Raw genomic sequence first — 12717 nt, 5'->3', positions numbered from 1 at the left:
ATTAACCTCTGTCTCTCTTCCACAGCATGTCTTTATCCTGTCTTCCTTTTCTCACCCCAACCAATCACAGCAGATGGCCCCGCCCCTCCCTGAGCCTGGTTCTGCCGGAGGTTTCTTCCTGTTCAAAGGGAGTTTTTCCTTCCCACTGTCGCCAAAGGGCCGCTCATACAACGGTCAGCCGTTTTACAGATAGAAAACTAGCTTTGCTCCGACAGCCATAAGTCAACATAAATGAGGCATTTACATAAGTCAGCGGTGCTCTCCTCACCTCCATGATCTTCATCAAAGCGCGTTTCCAGCTGCTTATGTCTCCTCCTGTCCTCTTTCATCTCCTTCTCCTGCAGCTTACGAGCGATGGCCTGCAACAAAACAACGCAACAGTAAGCACGTCGTCCCGCATCAATATAGAAATGTCCCACTTAGACAAAGGTCATATTTCTTTGGGTGCACGTACAGTAGCTGGCTTCTCAGGCCAACTAGCACATGCTTCGTACACCTTATGGAGCACATAGGAGGCGATCTGACCCAAGTTAGCTCACTCTGACTAATCTAACACAAACAGTGTTGCTGATTGGGAAACAGAATCTAGGATTTCTCAGCTTTCCCATTTATCAACAATGTCATTGTAATGTTTAAAAAAAAAGAAAAAAAAAGGTCCCAATTACTTAAAAAAATAAAATAAAATAAAATAAAAGTGGAAACAAAGGCGCAATGATTGGAAAAGAATGACCCGCCCAAAACAGGAAGACTAGAAACAACTGAGGGGTAGAAACCAGCAGCACTGCCCTCAGGTCCACTTCCTACCGCATCTTTCTCTTCTTGCTGTCGCTGTCGCTCTGCCTGTCGGACCAGTTCCTCCTGAATCTCCTGGGCGATCTCGTTATCTTGCCGCTCGCTGGGGTTCACATGTGTTGTAAGCATGTACGAAGAGAAGAAGCGGGAAAATGTTACAGCAGGGATGTAATGGAAGGACATTTTTAAATTCACAGCTTTACTTAAAGATGCATATTTACACTGACACATTTGTTAAATAAGCCTTATTACACTTTTCAAGTCTCAATTATTCTGACGACAAACTCACACAGTGGTGCTGAAACCGGCTCTGGTACTACACACGTTAGATTGTTGTGTATATAAAGGTTTAAAAGCCTCACTGACTTCAACACTGTGAAAATGATGCACTTTTTTGTCACTTACAGTTTTCAGTAATTCTGTTTCATAAGGGGAGTCAACACCCGCACCCTCAGCTTTGAAGTCATCCAGCACGTTGTGAATGATGGTCAGCGCACCGCAGGCTGACCATCTTAGCTCACTGCAGGGTTGATCTCACTAGCGCCTTGGCTCACGCTCATCTTTGAAGCTGCACGATTTAGTCAAAAACACCATCTGCCTGCAGGGCTGGTGTGTGAAAATCCTTACAGTGTGTGCAGACGCACCTGAGTGTGAAATCTTACTAACAGAAGGAGGAGCTTATACAACCCACACCGTACCTGGATTTGACCCGAGTGGTTAACGGCTTAGGATGAATTAAAGTGGCACATGTAAACAAACTGCTGCACCTGAGCGTCTTGAAACAGTACGTGCTGAGAAAGAAGTGATGCTGTTTAGTCCGGTGTCTAAGTGGCGAGTGTGGGATAGACGGTGAGCTTGGAACAAGACCGGCAGCACCGGCCTGCATGCGTCGGTGAGGCATCTGGCACCCAGGGAGTGCAATCCCTCTACTCGAGCCCTGCATGTTTATGTGTGTTTAAAATAAGTGGGTTCTGCGAGTCAGCGCTTTTATGTTGATTAAAACTGCAGAGCACAGAAAGACTCCAAGTGCCTTTTTGCACACTTGGGATGCAACTGCTGCTTTGGGCTGAAACAGAGACAACAGAGCTCTCTGCTATGTTCAGCGGAGCCAGATTTATGTTTCTGCATCAGGCCACTGTGGTTAGTAAGTGTACACGCTGCATTGCTTTGGACATGCAGTTGGAAGCAACCCAAACCCCTCGGGGAATATAATTATACATCAGCGGTGACAAAGACACCACACAGACTCCATAACAACTGAAGAAGATCTGCTTATGCCGTTTGTTTCTGCATGTTTCTAAAGCAGGATAAAGACTGAAAGCATTTTGTAGGTTAGCTTGAGTCTCCTAACACAGATATAACATGTCTTTAGCACAGACCTGTTAGGAAGTCTGTTACATCCTACGCCTAATTGACGCATGGCTCAGCAACATCTGCTCTTAAATAATCTGAAAACCAGCTGGTCAGCAGAACCAGCTCCAAACCTCATGATTGCTCCTTGGCAAAAACAAGATTGAAAGCATACTGAATGACAGGATCTTCTCATTTATAACAATAACAGTGTTAAACCTACTCTGAACAATCACTCACCAGGAGTCACCTAGAGCGCTGCGCTGGCTGACCTCGCTGCTGAAGCACAAATCTGTCTGAGGACGGGGTTTGGGAGTAATTACATGAGATTAGACTAATTGGAAACAGATGCCATCATCAAAGTAACTAATAACACTCACAGCGAGTACTGCTGAGTAATCTGATGGCTTTAAAAGTCCTCGAGGTGCATCGAGTGCTTCATTTCAAAAACCAAACATCCAACCAGCAGATCCTTATTTTTCTACTTGGACAAATGTTGCTCATATGCACAACTATAACCAGGCGCATGCTTTTATGCAACTGCTGACTCTAGTATGACTTTTCATTAGCTCAATGAATAAATGTGCTCCATGGCATTATTGATTTGGACTTTATCTGAGCCATCAGCCACATCTCCAGTAATTCCTGCTCTTCTTACATTTAACAGGTGTGTATGAGGCTGACGTGTGAGGGACACCTACATGGCAACGTTCTCTTTCTGAGTCTTGATCTTGGCCCTCTCATCCTCCTCCTCTTGGAGCTTCTTGGCCACCTGCAGGTCGTTCTGCACCAGACGGCTCTTATAGACATTGGAGGCCAAGTGGCTCTCAACTGTTGACACACACACAGAGACACACACACACACACAGGCTTGACTATCAGTGAGATAACAAATGTTGAACAGCAAAGGTTATTTGCACGTCTACACGTCAGCGTCTGAGGAGCACCAACTACTCTTTAGCTGATCGGCTGAGGACAAGAGAAACGCCGCGGCCGTTTCAGCCTCTGCTATTCAACAGACTGCGCTCTCAGTCGCTGAGGAATGAATGTTGGCGGCTGAGGCGTCGTTCCAAGGTTGTGTGACGGCATGCAGTCGACCATAACAGATGAGAAATCCTGCTTGCTGACGCACTTCTAGCACTTTGTAAGCAGCGCATCACTCACTCACTCAGTTCTGTTCACTTTGTTATTGATCCGGGACAAAATTACATTTGGCAATTTGTACGCGAGGAGCTCCATAAGGTCTGTGTTTGTGATCGGTGGGATGGAAACAGGAAACCATGTCACAGCTGTGCCATCATGATAAAGAGTCGAGGGACTGACATCGATTTTTGGGGGGGTTCTCTTGAATGACGCTGGGATTAATTTTTCACGTGCTGACAGCCCATGAAAAAAAAAAAAACAGTCTGAAGGTATAACTGAAGTCACACCGTAAAATGAAGGACATTTATCCACTGCCATGTTTGCCGTGTCAACAGCAATCTGGATTCATCTTTCAAGGAAACAAAATGGACATTGTGAAATCCGTTCATAAAACACATCCTCTGAAGAGGCCTCGGGCCTTTCAGGAAAAGAAACAACGCTGAGCTGTGAGAACAGACACGAGTGGAAATCTGCACGGTGAAAAGAAGCAAACACAGAAACGGAAGATGCCAAGTGCTGACACGGCCTTGCAGAAATGTTTCCATGTGACATTTGGACACTTTGCAGTTCTGCATGCTCAACATTTTGAATGGGAACAAAAGCCAGCTGTATCTGCACATGAACACAAACTCAATGTGCTTAAAATCTTCTTTTGGACGCCATCTGCTGATGTGATCCATGAAAAAAACAAAACAAGGGGGGGGCACTGCATATTTAGAGAACTACTGAAATATATTAAATGGCATCCTCCCTTTTGACTTCCAGGGTCAAAGTTGAAAGAACACTCTGCCAACACAAACCTGATCAGTTACTGTGGCAACAAAGGAGCAAATGGAAATGAGCCTTGGTGGTAGATCCCTACAGCTTTAAAAGGGCACAATCACATTCATTACAGCTAATCTGCACTGAGAGTATGGCTGGATGACATCTGCCTTCCTCTTATTTAGCAGAGCTCGTGGCATAATTTACCTTTATATGGTTTTACAATGGAGGAAACGGAAAGACAAACTAGTGTCCTCTACAGCAGCGCGTTCTCTCGGTTCACACTCTAAACTTAGTGCAGAGGTTCACCAGACTCGATAATAATACAGCAGCAGCCCGTCTCTGATGCACGGAAAGAACCTGAAAAAGATGTTGATGTGAGATTTCAACAACTTATCTTGATGCGAGGGAACGGAGCCCTCTATAATGACTCTAATTACTTGCATATGTGCTCACATTAAAGTACCAGCTAGCGTAAAAGGAGACACAGATGCAGTGTGTTCAGCTCTACAATCAGAGCTTTCTGTGCTACAGCTGCTGCACACAAAAAAGCCACCTCACTGCTCTGATGCAGAGCTTTGTGGCGTCCCGCAACATGGCTCGACTAATTGTGTACCAGGGTTTATACGGGCTTAATCAGACTGCAGCCACTGACGCCGCGCTCTGCCCTGCAAAAAGCAAAGTGGAGCATTGTGGGCTGCATGCATGCTTTTACTGCTACAAATAAAACATAATTCAAAGCTTGATTTTTAGCAAAGTGATACCAAATGATTTAGGAAAGAAACAATCTGCAGTTACAGAAAAAGCCCAATGCAGAAAACAGTGCAATAATAAATGGCACCAAGTGTTTAAACAGACTCTCCACATACAGACATCTCTGTATAAACTTGGATTTCTGTCACGTGAATAACGCAGCCACACTTTCGTCTGCCTGAACACAGTCAGGGAAAGCAAACGTCTGAAGGAGGGAGAAGGCAGCACTGTTTGTCAAACGCTTGTTTTACCCGTGACACTCCTCAGGAGTAAAAACTCATTTTATCAAGAGTCAAGCTGAATGTGAGAATGAATGAGAACCACTGCCTTAGGATGAAGAAAAACCCCAAACATGACTAATGTGTAGATGCTTACTTTCTTGTTCCTGGAGGTTATAGGCCAGGGAGTGGTCCTCCAGCACGGCAAAGTCTCGGCACACTAAAGAAAGGAAGAAAAACGGGCTTCATTTAAAAACGAGTGCTGGAAAGTGTAGCAAACGTTACAATCATTCAAACAGCCCCATGTATTCAAACACAGAGCTATGCTCCCAGTTAAACACAAGCTTGAGGAAGCAGAGACTTCAATTTGAATCAGACTTCTCACGGTTTCCCGCGTTTAACATCTGGCACATCTTCCCTCATGTGCTTATCAATAAAAATGAATTTAAAGTCATGACGGAAGGCAAAGTGTCAGGATTCCACCAACAGGGAATCAAATGTGTCACGATACTGAGAAACTACTCCTAAAACTGTTTTTAATCTGATAAGCTGAGCAGAGTGCTTTGCTGCACAATGAGCACATCATTCTTAGCTACACAAAGTGATTTTAGATCCTGTCCGACCTTCTGGAATTTGTTTTTGGATCTGAGATGAACTGAAAGTGAAAGAGGAAGCACTCAGACTAAAAAAGCGCTCAGGGTTTTTTATCTTGACAAGTTATTTTAAGGTGAGAAGTGAGAAAACGTTTTGTTGCTGCCCTAAAGTGCAATTCAAAAGGCAACATTTAGTTGCTCATTTAGCAGAAAACACATCCCAAAGGCAGTAAAACGAAACGTGTTTGTGTATAGCCGAATAAGCTACAGTAAGTAAAGTAAGATTAACCTGAATTTTCTATCTAAGCTGAGTTTTTATGACGCAGGACTTTTTTCCTGTCGTTTTCAGGCCTGGCCAAAGACTAAAAGTCCACCAGCCACAATCTCAGCTCTGTAGGAAGAGAATAAAAATGTTTTCTTAAAGAAAAAAATATGAACTGCTCATTTTCCATATCTACAGATAACCCGAGAGCAAACTTTCCAGGCTTGGTTTCGGTATCACTGGTGCTGCCAAAAGATTCATCCTGAAAACAACGGTTTCGGCTGATGGAGTAGGTGGGGATTTTTTCCTCCGAAACCCCCCAGCACCAAACGTCATCCCGACACATCCACCTGATCCTTCTCAACGACACACACAGCTCGTGTCTCTTCACGTTTGCTCCAGATCTTTAACAGCAGACGGTTTCCTGTTAAGAAGAACTAAGGAGGCGGTTTTAGGCCTTTCTCACAACCTCAGCTAAACATGAATGTGGACTTAAAAGTTCTGTCAGCGTAGCTTAACTCCCCCTACTTAGCAACAGTACCATAGCATCATATAAACAGAATATTCTGTCATGGCTTCATCAAACAAAAAGCCTTCAGAAGTGTGGAGCTGGCACCAGATCGCTTCAACAAAGCAAAAGCAATCTGGCATCATACATATTCACCAGTGTCGATCAGTTTGTGGAGCTCACACTGTCTCCTCACCCCTGTTAAGCTTACAGTCCAAAGATTACTTCATCCACATGAAATATTAATAACCAGTAACTGCCTGTGACTGTAGAGATCGCTGGGAGGGAATCGACCACCATTAGGCAAACACACTTGATAAATCATCCAGACTGCCTCGTTGTGCACGATGGCTAATGACAGATGCTTTGAAGGAGGATGACACCTCCACCGAGCATTTTCTCAACCATATGCTTAATCTTTATAGCAAAGACACTGTATCGTGGCTGCTGCTGCTGCTTTATACGTCAACAGTACTTTAACAGTTGCTTTTAAACAGACTTCAGAAGAATTCAGCACAAGTGAAAGACGGGTTACAGCTGCACTCACGGTTTAGGTTTTCACACCATCATTCACTTCAGGACCTGAAATAGAAAATAGGTCTAACATGTGTGCACTATGCAAATAGATGGACACTTCTGCGTTTAATAAACCACAAGAACATCTAAATATAAGTAAATATTTCAAGTTCATTTCTGCACCTCGTTGTTTTTACTGTTTTCTAACTTTTCCAGCAGTTTTGTAGAGTCCAACCCTTCCCAATGCAGACTAGACAAGCAGTGCAGGATTCTTCTCTCTCTGACCAGAATAACAAACATCCTGCCCAGCAGCTGCTTCACACTAACAGGTGCTTCCCACCAGCAAAGCATCCCATCCATAATGCTTTTCCATATAAACACCCCCGTTTCCATTCTGCTTTTCAAATCCACAAACAATAGCAGACCTAGTTCTGGGTGTCTATGTGGCAAAGAGCTCGTGGGATTCATATTCTGAACAGTCATAAGAAGCAGGAGGAAATGGCACCAGAGAATATGAGACCGGGGACAAAACAACAAACAAAACTCAAACAGAGCTTGTGTTCAAAACTCTGGCTGGACCACATACCTTAAAACAGGAAAACAACTCAGGTGACAAAGTTACAAGTCATGTAAACACAGCACATTTCACCAGCCCAGCACTGTGTTTAATATGAGACGGCTCTCACTGTGTCAACATGTACACAACACATAAAACTGTGTTTCCCACTGTAAACCTGCCTGGATGACACCTGCACCCAGACTGACCATCTAACTCCAGCCTGAAAAGACCAGTAAGTGTGTTAGCATCCACTAGCAGCGTGTGCTAAGAGCCACATTAGCCGTAGTGCATGAGACAAACAAATAAACACCTGCGTTTACTCGGTTAACATTAGCCTCGCTAGAGTTATCCTAACGTAACAGGCTGGCTGTTTAAGAGCTAGCTTGCTTTATATTTTTCCAGGAAACATGTTATGTGGACATTACCCTCTTTCACTCCAGGTAGTTTATTCTGGTCGATGCTAACGTTACATTCAGCCATGTTGTCACGGATAATAAGTAAAAACAAGAAAAAGAAAAGAAAAAAACCCGTTGACGGTGAATTACACTTCAGCGTTTTTTCCGAAGGTTAACGGCAGCCTGATTGATCGCCTTTAATCATAAACCCGATTGATGGTTCAGGTGCTGGACGACCCTTTGATTAGTTTCGGTAACCACCCTCTCCTGATACGTCGCCGCTGTAATTGCCAGGCTGTTACTCTGCTGTAGCTAGCTGCCTGTCAGATTGCTAGCGTCCCTCCCTCCCTCCTACACCCGGCCAACGGAGTAAGAGGATATTTCCTGTCTAGATTTTTCAGAATAAAATACCAGCGTTCGCAAGACTTGTGCAGGAAAAATAAATCAATTCAATTTAATTCAATTCAATTTTATTTATATAGCGCCAAATCACAACAACAGTCGCCTCAAGGCGACTCTCACACACACTCGAATAAAAAGAAAAGAAAATCAAAGTGAAGATTGTTCAAGAGTTCCCTTATTTATTTATAAATATTAATTAAAAATATTTATATATTCGTGACACAATAAATAAAGAAATACAACTGAACCATGCTACTGACTACACCAGACCAGACCTACATGCTTACGAACTTAGCCCAGCAAGTATAACTTTAACCTTTGACTGTGCAAAAGCCAACATTTAGATTTAGCTTTATACTTTAGGTTTTTTGAAATGTACCTTTATCAGCCAGCTTCCCAAACATTTATTGAATATATTATTAAACTAAAAGAAACGTTTAACGAAGCTCTCCATTGAGGTAAAAAATTGTCTAAGAATACACTTATGTTTCGGAAAATGAGACTATTTGAATTTAAACCCTTACATTATAAATAGCTGAAATACATCACCAAAATAAGCTAGTAATAATTGTGGATTTTCTAAACTTGGCATGATTAGTACACGAAAGTGCTGCAGTTTTAAGTGTATATTTTCATAGTGATCATTACAAGTCAGCAGCATATGATACAACTGCTCCGTTTATAAATTCAGGGACATAAGATGGCACTGCTGCTATTAACGTCTGCTTTAAGCTGAAAAGTGAGTGAGCACACTTCCGGTTGGTTTCTAACTACTTGCGGCTGACTTACGAGAGGCTTTGAATTGACGCAGCCCTCTTCTCGAGGTTCAGCTGCTGTAGACGTGTGCTGCATGTGCAGCTTCGGAAAGTCTTCACCACGAAGCAACCGTGGGTCATCACTACGGTCCACGCGAGCAACGATTCATGTGTGGGAACCGTCGAGGCAGACTGAGTGAATGGATCCGCATTTACACGCGTCATGCCTTTTATAAAATACACGCTCACTGCAGCTGCTCTTTTGATTATGATAATCTAATTGCTCCCTCTGGTGTTCAGCTCTACCACAACCGCTTCCAATTGAGATAACATCCCTAAAATAAGTCGATGGTAGCGGTCCATTTGCAGATAAATCAATGGGATTGTTTGTGGTCGCGTGCACAGACGGCTTCCTTAAGTGATGCTTAAGCAAAGCAGTTTTACTGTTTAGTTTTTCAGTGAAATACAATGAGGTCAACAAAGGCCTGACCTCTGATGTTAAAGATGAAATAGAACAGAAGCTGGACTGGAGGCTGTGGGGCTCTGAGGAGTGCTTAAACTGCTTGGGTTATGCTGTTACAGAGTTACGAATGCATCGTAAGGTCTTTAAGTGCATCCAAATGATATTTAGTTGGTGTGAACAGTGACGGCCTCCTGCAGACTCAGTAGCCTAGTTTCAGTTCTTTATCGGTACATTTGGTTTTCATTTACAGACCCTGAAGATCCCCTCAGCACAGTCTTTCCTGATTCTTTAGCTTTCGTGTTTGTGTATTTAGAAGATGATTGGCTAAAGGAGCGAGCTTGTGGAAACCCCCTGTGTGCAAGTCTCATTTCAAAGGACTCTTACAATAACAGCCAAATTTAGCAGGTTCAAGCAGTTCATTTCCCTTAGCCTGCACAAACGCTGTGTGCGCTCCTCTGGCTGACGTATGAAATGTGATTTCCTTGATTCATAGAATAGGATACGGTAAAATGGGAGGTGTGGGATGTTTGGTGTTGCCTCAGTGATGGATGCTTCTTCACCTCCAAAGCAGTCCTGAAGCCAAGATTGAAGAGCCCGTCTCTGGTTATGGTGCACTTAAGGACCGAATCAATTTACTTGCCACTCTTTCCCTAGGCCAACCCACTCCTGCGTACCTATTTTAGGAAGCAATTAAAGTAAAAGAAAAAGACTTGCGAGTGCCAAGAACATCTGATCCTGGTTCACAACCAACAGGTTGATTAATAGCATCCTCTCTTTTTGATTTACCCATGTCAGAGTGATGTAGGGTTTCTGGGCCGCACGTCCGCGTCAGATCGCTGTATTTCATTCAGACGATTCACGGGCCCCGTGAGAAGGTGGCTCAGTGACGAAGTCCACAGTGACGAGAAGTGAATTTAGTAATCAAGGGGCCGACAGGCCCCTCCTCCCAGCTCGGAGAAGTATAAATATATTGACGGGATGGTTTTAAGCAAGTGGACATCTAGCCTTGCTCGAAGGAGTGCTCACAGTGCGAAATCCGCTTGAAACATTAGATTGAATGCCATGGACAGGGTTACAGCCGTGAGCTACTGTTTAGGACTCCTGAGTTTGTTTCTACTGCTCAATGTAGATGGGCGGAGCATATTTAATCCAGGTGAGTGTGCAAAACAGCACATTTTATTTGAATTAGAATGCCAAATGCATGCAACTGCTAATTAAATGCTTTGTCTATCACTGCAGTTTTATCAAATTTCAACATATTGAGAGATAATAAGCATATAAGTCACTGTGTGTTTGCTTTGGTACATCCAGGAAACCCTGCTTTCAGTCAGAAAGAAGACACAGATTCCCAGAGCAAGATTCTGGCACTATTACTGCGCAAAAGCTTGGTCCCAGTGGAAAAGGATGATCCTCTGGGTGAGACCTACAAACAAATGCCTGTGATAACATGCACAGGTACATTTCTGCTTTGGTTAACTGGGTCTCCTTTCTGCAGGTGTTGAGCTGGCTAATAAATTAGCTGAGATCGAGGAGGTAAGGCTTATTTTAACTGGCACTAATAAAATGTGATTTCGATGTTATTATAATGTGAACAAGCTGCTCGTGTATAAATGGCGCACTCATTTTTTGTTTCACATTCTCAAAAGTTGTTACAGTAATTCACAAAAACATTGGAAAACCTCTCTCGATGTGTTATAATCACTTTGATCTGTATTTCTAGCTGAGAGTGCTGAGGGAGGACCTGGAGCTGGAGAGGAAGATTACAGCTAATATGGTAGAAGGCAAATCCATAACAAGGAAACGCGGAGAACGTAAGCTCTAACATTTACAATCATTACACTATAAATATACTTAATATGAGCTCATTGTACAAAATGCTGTCTTTTTGCCTGTAGCCTGCTTCTGGAAGTACTGCGTTTGAGACGGATGCAAGAGGAGGATAACCACTGTGAAATCTTGCTGCAAAGCCCAACATAGCCTTAAAACTCAGACTAGCAGTAGTATAATCACACTGTATTTATCCCAGCAATATAGAGATGTAACATAGTTGTTTCATTAATAAAGGTTTCGTTTCACCGTGGCTTTACATCTAGAATCTGTAAATAATCAGCCGCTCTCTGGAAATACTTGAGGGTCACATATGACGAAACATTACACATTACTTTACCTGAGAGTTTTCTTTGCATGACACGTGTGTTTCTGTCGCCCTCCTGTGGTAGAATTGGGAATTACATGCTTGTTTGTTTTTCACACAAGTTCTATCGCCTCATCACTGCTTATAGAAATGCACCGCTGTTAATTTTACTGTGTAAATAAAATCATAATGTGAATCTGTACTTCTTGTTTTCTTTTTTTCTTTAAAAGTTTCAGTGTTTAGAATTGATTTTAGGATTAATTTAGCATCAAAGGGGGAAATAGAAAAAGGCGTTGTTAAAACTACTGAAGACTAAATCATTTCTAATTATATATTTATTCTACTGATGTGATGCACATTTGTCAGCTAGTTTAAACTGTGCGAACAGGAAGTGGATGGTGGGCAGTGGCGGGCTTTATGTTGCACATTTGACTGGGTTGTTCGGAGGCGAGTCACAAGCACAGTCCAAACAGCGCTGCAGTGAAAAGGCATTAATCATACGGCACACGATGAACTGAGTTTCAGTTCATCATGGGGGGTCAGATATGACTGAAAGATTAATAGGCTGTGTTCTGAGTTTTGTTAAAAAAAAAAAAAGACTTCATATAGGGAAATATATATATCACATCTGCAGGACACCTTAAACTAGTTTTTTAATTAAGCAGTAAGGCAGAACAAAGTCGGGGCTGCATCAAGACACAGGGACTAAACCCCAATTCAACCAGACCCAGAACTGATCCGGAATTAAAACAGGACTACAACAGTTCAAAATCAGGACTACTGAGGACTTAACCAAAACAGAACCAGAACTAGATGATAGCAGCACTAAAAATCATCATAGACCTGCACTACACTTATTTTTAATTCTACCAAAGTCCAATATTTAGATTTAGAAACGTTTATATAATTATTTATCCTTGTTGTGCAAACAGGCTGCAAAACTTAATAAATATAGAATTTGAAAAATAACAAACCTAAAAAGAAACACGAGGTACGAGATACACGAGGACCTGTGATACAGTGATACTTCTGGTAAAAAACCATTAAACTAACATGTGACTCACCTGCTCTTGTTCCTCTCTCTCTGTCTCTCTCTCTCGCTCTCTCTCTCT

At 42.7% G+C, this 12717-nt stretch overlaps 1 protein-coding gene across 2 annotated transcripts in view; it reads right to left on the bottom strand.

Moving 5' to 3' along the window:
• The window catches only part of ccdc50a (coiled-coil domain containing 50a), an 18406-nt gene extending 10185 nt beyond the window's left edge, over nucleotides 1–8221 (bottom strand). Inside the window, exons 1-5 of one of the 2 annotated variants that reach the window (XM_005746753.1) lie at nucleotides 7882–8221; nucleotides 5176–5238; nucleotides 2844–2973; nucleotides 805–895; nucleotides 269–359 (exon numbers count right to left, since the gene is read on the bottom strand). In XM_005746753.1, coding sequence (XP_005746810.1) covers nucleotides 269–359; nucleotides 805–895; nucleotides 2844–2973; nucleotides 5176–5238; nucleotides 7882–7936 — 430 coding nt within the window. In that variant the 5' untranslated portion in view covers nucleotides 7937–8221. Of the gene's footprint in view, nucleotides 1–268; nucleotides 360–804; nucleotides 2439–2843; nucleotides 2974–5175; nucleotides 5239–7881 lie in introns of those variants that run through there. The other variant, XM_013914283.1, reaches the window with a different exon arrangement.
• Between the last annotated feature and the right edge of the window lie 4496 nt (nucleotides 8222–12717).

The sequence above is a fragment of the Pundamilia nyererei genome, unplaced genomic scaffold (assembly GCF_000239375.1).
Source record: "Pundamilia nyererei isolate P.nyererei 1_Seehausen unplaced genomic scaffold, PunNye1.0 scaffold00183, whole genome shotgun sequence".
In the NCBI taxonomy this organism is placed as follows: Eukaryota; Metazoa; Chordata; class Actinopteri; order Cichliformes; family Cichlidae; genus Pundamilia; species Pundamilia nyererei.
Note: the sequence above shows the minus strand (reverse complement) of the source record. Positions and strands in the feature narration are given on the sequence as shown.